The 9,306-nt window shown below is 41.0% G+C and overlaps 1 protein-coding gene across 1 annotated transcript in view; it reads left to right on the top strand.

Moving 5' to 3' along the window:
* The first annotated feature begins 1,962 nt into the window (after positions 1–1,962).
* The window catches only part of LOC124110052 (cytochrome P450 4X1), a 29,441-nt gene continuing 22,097 nt past the window's right edge, over positions 1,963–9,306 (top strand). Inside the window, exons 1-3 of the mRNA XM_046469124.2 lie at positions 1,963–2,549; positions 6,815–6,956; positions 9,066–9,110. Coding sequence (XP_046325080.1) covers positions 2,373–2,549; positions 6,815–6,956; positions 9,066–9,110 — 364 coding nt within the window. The 5' untranslated portion in view covers positions 1,963–2,372. The remainder of the gene's footprint in view (positions 2,550–6,814; positions 6,957–9,065; positions 9,111–9,306) is intronic.

Below are 9,306 nucleotides of genomic sequence, written 5' to 3'. Positions count from 1 at the left end.
GGTCACCATATACCCATCATGGTTTGGGCAAGAAGCAGGATACTAAGGTGTCTTGAGTTACCCAGAAGAAACTAAACCAGAAGATTCTCAGACACTCTCAAATATCAATGTCCAGGGCTGGGATTGTGGCTCAGTGGCAGAGCACTTACTTTGCACATGTGAGACACTGGGTTCAATCCTCAGCACCATATAAAAAAATAAATAAAAATAAAGATATTGTGTCCATGTCTAACAAAAAATATATATTTAAAAACAACTATAATCAATATCCAATTGAGGGATGGAGGTGGGCAGGAGGTGGAAAGGTCTGGGGAAGCTGGAACATTTACTGATATGGTATAATGGAATATGCAAGAGGCCAGAACTTGGTCCAGGATGAAGTTACCAGCCTTAGAGACTGTTTTAACCATGTACCTACCAAATAAAATCCCAAAGACTGGGAGGAGAGTTGGATGGGGTGGGTACTGACAGAGAAGAGAATAGGAAGCTATAGAGGAAATTGGGTTTATTGTTCAGGGCTGTAAATCCAACATCTGAATCATGCCTGCCTTCGCATAAGTAAATGAACAAATGAATAGATGATGGGCAACACCTACAAAGAAGGCTGAGAGGAGGGACAGAAACTGGGGCCTGTAAAATCCTTGTTCACCATCTAATAGGAAATAAATTCTAAAAACTCACACTTTGTAATTACAGTCTTCTCTCAGTATTCATGGGGGATTGGTTCCAGGACCAACTCCCCCGGAAGGATACCAAAATTTACAGGTGTTCAAGTCTCTGGCATAGTATTTGCATATAACCTAACCACGTCCTCCTGAATATTTTGAATGATCTCTAGGGCACTTGTAATGCCTAATACAATGTAAATGCTATGTATATAATTGTTGTACTGCTTAGGGAATAATGACAAGAGAAAAAGTCTGTACATGTTCAGTACTGATGCAATTTTTTAAAAATATTTTCAATCCACAGAGGATTTACTGTACATATATTATATCATATATTTGACATGTATCAGCAGACTCTTGCTTGTAGAAACTGGTTTCAGCATTGGTTACAGCTGCAGTTGGACCCTGAATAATTCTGCACCCATCAGCTCATAGCTTAGGATCCAGGTACAAAGGGCAGAAAAACAGAAGCACTGTGACAGCAAAGATGGTATTTTACTCACTGCTTTATCTCCAGCTTTGAGAACACTGATTCATGTGTTATAAGTGATCGATATTTGTTGAATGAATAGGCTTTCAACAAACTATGTTTAAAACCCTTGATCCACAAGATTTGGGCTTTAATTAGAATAAGATAAATTCCATGCATGTATAATTTTATCAAAATGGACTCTAATGTCTTCTGTAACTAAAACTTAAAATATAAAAATTCCACATAAAAAAGAATGAAGAGAACACAAGACATTCTCTAGAGTACTGAGAAGGGGTGAGAATATCTGGTAGTTGGTTAAAGCATTCTAAAAGTCATTGACTGTTTCTTTAATTATTGTACAACAAGCCACATTCTATGAAGGGCTGACTGTATTTAACAGTTTACTATTTTCTGTGCTCTTGAGGTTGTTTCTTGCATCCAGGGCTGGCAACTTCATGGACTGCGACCTGAACAGTACCCAGGACCCTAAACTTTGAAGGGCATTTGCTTGGTTTAAAGTTTTTCTGTTATCTGAAAATTAATAAAACTTTGATCCTATGTTTATTTTGAACTGAGAGCCATAAATTATGTAGTAAGCCCTGATTATATCTGAATGGTGGAAATACTATATGATGATGTATTGTTTTGTGTCTCTTTCCAATTCAGGATTCAGTGCCCTCATATCCACAGTATGAAACATTGTAGACGCTGGTACTAGTCACAAATCGGCGTGAGAAGCAATTGTAAAACATTCATCAGCACACTCTCTATAAGCCCACATGACATACATAAAATCATCATACACCTCCCTTCCCCCACTCCAGCGCCTGTAGCTTTAGATAGGATTCCAGAGTGGGAAGGAAGGTCTTTTTGCATAGCAGCTTATTATTTATTGATGACAAATAGAAAAAAACAATTAGCTCAGCCTAGGCGTTATTTCAAAATCTAAATTCGGATCTTCCATGATTGAAATACTACACCGCAGAACAGTGAAAGAAATTCGCCTAAAGCAAGATGCGCATCAGTGGATAAAGGGTTAGGAATCAAGAACGCGCTCCTGCCTCCTCTCCCCGGCCTGAACCTCCCCTCCCACCGCCCTTTCTCCTTCCCCGGGAAATGCAGGGCTGAGAGGCGACAGCCTGAGTGATGCTCGCCAGCTCTGGGCTGGTGAAAGCGCACGACGTCCCTCCCGGTCCCTGGAGCCTGCTAGTGAGCCTGGCGTGCGCAGAGCGATGGAGGCCTCCTGGCTGGAAACGCGATGGGCGCGGCCTTTATACCTGGCGTTCGTGTTCTGCCTGGCCCTGGGACTCCTGCAGACCATCAAACTCTACCTACGAAGGCAGCGACTGCTGCGAGACCTCCGCCCCTTCCCGGCGCCTCCCACCCACTGGTTCTACGGGCACCAGAAGGTAGTTGGAAGGGAAGGGGTCGTAGGTGGGTGCCAGAGACAGCCTGCGGATGGCGAGGCGTCTGCTGCTTTTCCTATCTCCAGACCCTCGGTCCTGCACGGAGCCCCCAGCTCAGCCTGTGACTCTCAGCACCTTTTCAGCAGCCCCACAGGGAAAGGTCATTAGAGAAGAAACAGTGGGGGATCGGGAGGGAGCTATTGAAAAAGCGAGGGGTAACCGCCAATTGCTTCACCCATCTCTTCCATGTATATAGGTACTACATTGTAAAATGCCTTCCACATATATTGTTTAAAATAGTATGTTATTATAAACAATACTTATTAATTGCATAAAATGTGCAACATTAAACACAATTGTTGGCACCCTTTAGTCCATTCTAACCAAAGAAAATTAACTTTCTTTTCCTAAGATTCTTGTGAAGCAGGGAGCTATCCCAGCCAACCTCTCAAGAAATATGATTGATTGAAATTTATCAAATAAAGAGGGAGACTGTTGCTTTTGGGTCTCTCCTGTTCTCTAAATCTGCTCCCAGTCCTGATTTTCTTTTTTTTTAATTCAACCAATTTTGAGTGGCATTTGTGTGATAGATACTAGAATTACAAAAAACAAAATGGGCCCCTACCTTCAAGGGGCCCAAGTCAGGTACAGACTTAGGCCACCAAAAGAAGTGAAAATACAAAGTAGAAAGTGCTTCAATGGAGGCTCATAGAGTCTTGGAGAATTCCTAGGAGAGGAAAGAATGTCTGTGAAGGGCTGTGCAGAATCTTAAAAGGACGGGTGGGGCATGTAGGTTTTCATCTTCTAATGTCTTATTCAGTTTCTTTCTTTGGTGTTCTATATTATTTTGGTTGTGTGAATCCTATTTACTGCTGATCTAAATGGTCCAGGCTGATTTTGACCCTTTTCTACTACAGCTCCCTCCCCTATAGTATGGCTAACTTCCTCAGTTTCCCATGTGCTTAGATTTTCAATATCTGTTATGCTTTTTATGGAAATAGCTTTAATAGGGCTATCACACACATCTCAGTATTTTCAAATATTAAAATATACCAAGTAATCTATCAGGCCAGATGCTTTTCTGGAGGCATTTCTCCCACAGCCCTCTCCTCCCGCTCGAATCCAGTTAGGCCTGGTACGTAGCTGTTGTTCCAGGACCTCCTATTGATGCTGTCCTGTGTCACATCTCATGTCTCCTGGTCAGTATGGCTTCTTTTGTTTCCTATTTATTTCATCATTTTTATGGTTTGATTCTTGGGAATGAGTGAAAGATTTTTTTTTGAGCTGTTAAATGGCTATAAACATTCTAATTTCAAACATGAATGGAATTAAGTTTGGCTAGGTATAGAATTCTTTAGAAATTATTTACTCTCAAGGCTGGCATTGTGGCTCAGTGGCAGAGCGCATGCCTAGCATGTGTGAGGCACTGGGTTCTATCCACAGACCACATAAAAGTAAAATAAAGGCATTGTGTCTATCTACAACTTAAAAAAAGAAGAAATTGGTTATTCCCAAGCCAGGGGAGATGGCTCATACCTGTAATCCCAGCAGCTGCAGAGGATGAGGCAGAAGGATCATGAGTTCAAAGCCAACCTTAGCAACTTAGCAAGGTCCTAAGCAATCAACAAGACCCTGTCTCTAAATAAAATATAGAAAAGGGCTGGGGCTGTGGCTTAGCCCCCTGGGTTCAATCCTTGGTACCAGAAGAAAAAAAGAAAAAAATTGTTTATTCTCAGAATTTTGAAGGCATTATTTCATTGTCTCTACCTTTCAAGATGACTATTGAAAATGCTGAAAATTTTCTGATTATTTTGTTTCAGGTTTTAATGTATATGTTTAAGGTTAATAAAATGATGTTTTAATATATTTATCTTGATAGGCATAAGAATAGTAAGGAGATTAATATAGTCAAACAAATTAGCATTTCCATCATCTCATATAGTCACCTTCTCTCTTTTTCTTCCTCTTCTATCCCCTCCCAACTCCTTTTTCTTTTCCTTTAGTTTTTTATTACTGCATTATAATCATATGTAATAGTGGGATTCATTTTTTTAAATAGAGAGAGAGAGAATTTTAATATTTATTTATTTATTTTAGTTTTCGGCGGACACAACATCTTTGTTTGTATGTGGTGCTGAGGATCGAACCCGGGCCGCACGCATGCCAGGCGAGCGAGATACCGCTTGAGCCACATCCCCAGCCCAATAGTGGGATTCATAGTGTTATATTGATACATGCACAAAATTTGATCAATTTCATTCCACAGTACCTCCCTCTTCCTGATCCTTTTCTTCTACCCTAAGGGTCTTCCTCCTATTTTTATAAGATTTCCTCTCCACTCCAACCCCGCCCCTCCCCACCTTTTTTTTTCCTCTCTCTCTAGCTTCCACATGTGAGAAAAAAAAAAACAAAAAACATATGGCCCTTGACTTCCTGAGTATGGCTTATTTTACTTCACATAATGTTTTCTAGTTCCTTCTTATAAGTGATATGATTTTATCTTACCTCATGGCTGAGTAACTCCATGTGTATCTATATCATGTTCTTTATTCACTTGTCCATTGATGGACACTAAGGCTGCTTCCCTAACTTGGCTGTTGTGAATTGCAATGCTATAAACGTAAATATGCAATTGTTGGAAGGACTGAAAATTAATACAACCACGCTGAAAAGCAGTATGGAGACCCCTCAAAAAACTAGGAAAGGAACCCAGCTATCCCAATTCTTAGTATTTATCCAAAAGAACTAAAATCAGCATACTATATGATACAGCCACATAAATGTTTATAGCTACACAGTTCACAATAGCCAAATTATGGAACCTGACCAGATGCTGTCAATAGACGAATGGATTAAAAAAATGTGATACACACACATACACACACGTTTTACTCAGCCATAAAAAAGAATGAAATCATGGCATTTGCCAGTAAATATATAGAACTAGAGAACATCATGCTAAGTGAAATAAGCCAGATTCAGAAAAATCAAAGGTCAAATGTTTTCTTTCACATAGGGAAGTTAGAACACAATAAGGGGAAAAAAGGAAGGATCAGCTATCATAAGGATATGGGGAAGATCAGTGGAGAAGAAGAAGGAAATTGAAATGGAGGGAGGAAGGACTGGAAAGGAGAAGAAAAGCAGAATAAACTTAACAAAGTCATGCTCTGTGCATGTATAAATATACCACAGTGAATTTCAAGTATAGTATGTATAGTATTTATAGAAAGTATATATATATATATATATATAGAAAGTATATATATTATATATATAGTATATATAAATAGTATATATATAGTATATATAAATTATATAGAAAGCAAACAATCAAAAATAAATAAACAAGCAAAGGAAGATTAGTAAAGGAAGGAAAATAGAGAAAGGGAGGATGGAAGGGAAAGTGGGGGAAATAAGGATTGAAATGGAATAAATCAAATATCATGCTTGTATGATTTTGTCAAAATGAACACAACTACTATGTATAACTATAATGCTAAAAAATAGTATACATATATATGGTATATATATATGCACTTATTTCTTTACATATGTATATATGGCATATATATGCACTTCTTTCTATGTATAGCTATAGTATGCTACTTTAATTATTTTGGATAAATATCAAGCAGTGAAATAGCTGGGCCATATGGTGGTTCTATTTCTAGTCTTTTGACTAGAAATAAATTATTATGGAGCCTCCATAATAATTTCCTTAGTGGACATATTAATTTACAATCCCACCAACAAAATGTAAGTGTTCTTTTTTGCCACTTCCTCACCAGCAATTATTATTATTGGTATTCTTGATGATTGCAGTTCTAATGGAAGTGAGATGGAATTACAATAAAGTTTTGATTTGTATTTCCCTGATGGCTAAAGATGTCAAGCATTTTTTCTGATATTTCTTGTCCATTGTTATTTCTGATTTTTGAGGAATATGTTTCATTCATTTGTCTATCTACTAATTGGGTTACTTGGTTTTTTTTCAGGAGGTGTTAGTTTTTTTTTTAATTCTTTATATATTCTAGATATTTATCCCCCGTCAGAAGAGTAACTGACAAAGATTTTCTCCCATTCTGTAGTTTCTCTCTTGACACACTTATTTCTTCTTTTCAGTTTGATGCCATAACATTTGTTAGTCCTTGGTATTATTTCCTGAGTTTTGCAGTCCTGTTAAGGAAGTTATTGAGACAGGACAAGTCCAGCCAGTTCTCTAATTTCCTTTACTTTATTTTTTCTTTTTCTTCTTTTCTTCCCTGCAGTTTCTTCAGGAAGATAAAATGGAGAAGCTTGAGGAGACTGTTGAAAAGTATCCTTGTGCCTTCCCTTGTTGGGTTGGGCCCTTTCAGGCATTTTTCTTTATCTATGACCCAGACTATGCAAAGACATTTCTGAGCAGAACAGGTAAGACAAGAGGCAAATCCTCCTAGGAGTGAGATGGACATGACCCACAAGCAGGAACTGAGGCAGAGATTAGTACTGGGTCTTTAAAAAAAAACAAAAAACGAGGGGTTTTATTCATGAGGGAAAACTGTGGTTAGGACACAAGCCAGCAGGTGGTCACAGCCTCATAATACTGAGTGTCCACCTGCAGGGTGGGGGGAAGCACGAAGGGAATACACCCAGAAACCCCATTCCACTCCTAGAGACCCAGACACACTCCCAAGTGACTCAAATGACAGGTGGGGACAACAATTAGATGGAATAGTGGCCAGAATGAGGACCTGTGAGACCTGTGGAATGTGGCAGGTACAGAACCCGTATCCATTCAGAAATCTCTTGGACCCCATTTGTCTTCTTCTTCAAGGATGTCTTGAAGGTCATGTGCAAGTGTCTTCAAGGCGGCTTCTAGTTGCTTGCCATATACCCCGAGGCCCCAGCCATGGGGCTCCCCAGGAAAGGCTGCTGCTGGGACACTCTCCTGGGTACTCTCTGGAAGGTTCCCACAGGCCTGGCCCTCAATGGAGAAGCTTCTGGGGCTTCTTGGGCTGGGGAAGTGGGCGTCTTTGGCAGATGGGCATGTACAAGACAAGCCAGACCAGGGGGGGCTTGCCCAGGTTGGGCTTGCCCAGGTTGAGTGTGCCCAGCATGAACACGAGGGCTGCGAGGGCCGGTAGGGGTGGAATTCAAAGCGGTGACAGCCTGGTTCCCAGTACCAGTATGAACACTGCTGCACCCTAAACCAGTTCTTCATGTGTTGCTCCTCTAGGCCGAGGTGGGAGGCCAGGGGCACCAGGGCACCCAGGGATGGAAAGGGGTCCTTCAGGAAGTGTGCTTCTAGCTCCTCCTTCTGCTGCTTGCTGGGGATCAAAATAGGCCAATCCAGGGCCTATGGGCCCAGTATACTGTGAAGGCTTTGGATATTAGCCATGGCAGTGGAGGCTCCATTCAGAGGAGCCTTTATGATACCCTGGTATCAGGGTATCTTTATGATACCCTGGAGCAAGTGTGGAGAGGGGACAGGACTCTGACCCCTCTGACTCTGTGGTTAGGACACAAGCCAGCAGGTGGTCACAGCCTCATAATACTGAGTGTCCACCTGCAGGGACTCTGACCAAGTGAACTCCTTATGTCCTTCTCAGTCCCTAGTCTAGTTCCCAACTCCAGAGTCCTTTAAAGCTGAGCTGTCATTACCAGACTGGCCTTTGCCCCTCTCATTTTTGTGACTTCCCTTTCATCAATACTCCGACTCCCATCTGTCCAGAACATAAGCCTCCAGGGGAAATCAGAAGTATCCCCGCCCCTGTAGGCTCAATACATAATTCTGGATGTATATCTTTCCAATACCAGCCCAACCTCTTGATTATGATCCAGTTTTTTTTTTAACCTTTATGTATGTTACTCAACTATGTTCTTTTGGGGGCCATGAATCAGTTGCCTCCTCTGCCCACCCCTTTTCAAGGTCTCCACCGTGAATTATGCATAGCACAGAACTAACATGGCCAGTGTTTGCTCTGTCAACTTTGCAAAACAAGTGTCTCATATTCTAACTGTTCTTCATATTCCTCATCCTTAGTAAAACCTTATAAAAGAAAAGAGCCTTTCCCTGAAAGTCTCCAGGTTTCCCATCCCCCTCCTCTGATTTGTCTCAAGTTCAACTCTTAAGAAACTCCATGTCAGAGTCACAAGAGCAACAGGAGGCGTTCGTATCTCACTCTATGGTGACTGCTGGTGTGTCTCATATTTAATATACCTTTCACAAAGGATATATGTTGTGCTACTCCTGTTCTGGAAATGTGGCAATCCTCTGGCAACCACTGTTTCTGTTGGTGGAAGAGAAAATGAGGGAAGAATCTGGGTTTGGGTATCTGTGTGTCTCCCCGGACTTGCTGTTCTCTGGTACTGAACCAAGACCTGTGTTTCCCCCACCTCCCAGGGCTCCCATTTGCTCCCTGTTTGTGGTGAACACGAGCAAATGATTAAAAAAAAAAAAAAAAAAAAACCTTCACTGACTAGTAATGAGTGCTCCCTCTAATGCTGTCTTTTGTTTGTTTCCTCTGCTTGACTCTGCAGACCCCAAGTCCCAGTACCCATACAGGTTCATGACTCCGTGTCTTGGTATGTATGCGCCAACTTGTAACCTGCTTTCCCACTAAGTCCCCTTTGCATGGTAGAGCATTTCAGAGACTCAAATCTGACCTCAAAAGTATCAAGAGTGAGGTTGATATATACTGGGAGTTATCTAGGGGAAGGTCACAGGGGAGCTTGAAGGTCAACTCAGAACTTCCTGGAAAGCCTTCTCATCCATTTCTCT

Source organism: Marmota monax, unplaced genomic scaffold (assembly GCF_021218885.2).
Source record: "Marmota monax isolate L192 unplaced genomic scaffold, Marmota_monax_Labrador192_F-V1.1 WCK01_AAM20220418_F8-fsc00008, whole genome shotgun sequence".
In the NCBI taxonomy this organism is placed as follows: Eukaryota; Metazoa; Chordata; class Mammalia; order Rodentia; family Sciuridae; genus Marmota; species Marmota monax.
Note: the sequence above shows the minus strand (reverse complement) of the source record. Positions and strands in the feature narration are given on the sequence as shown.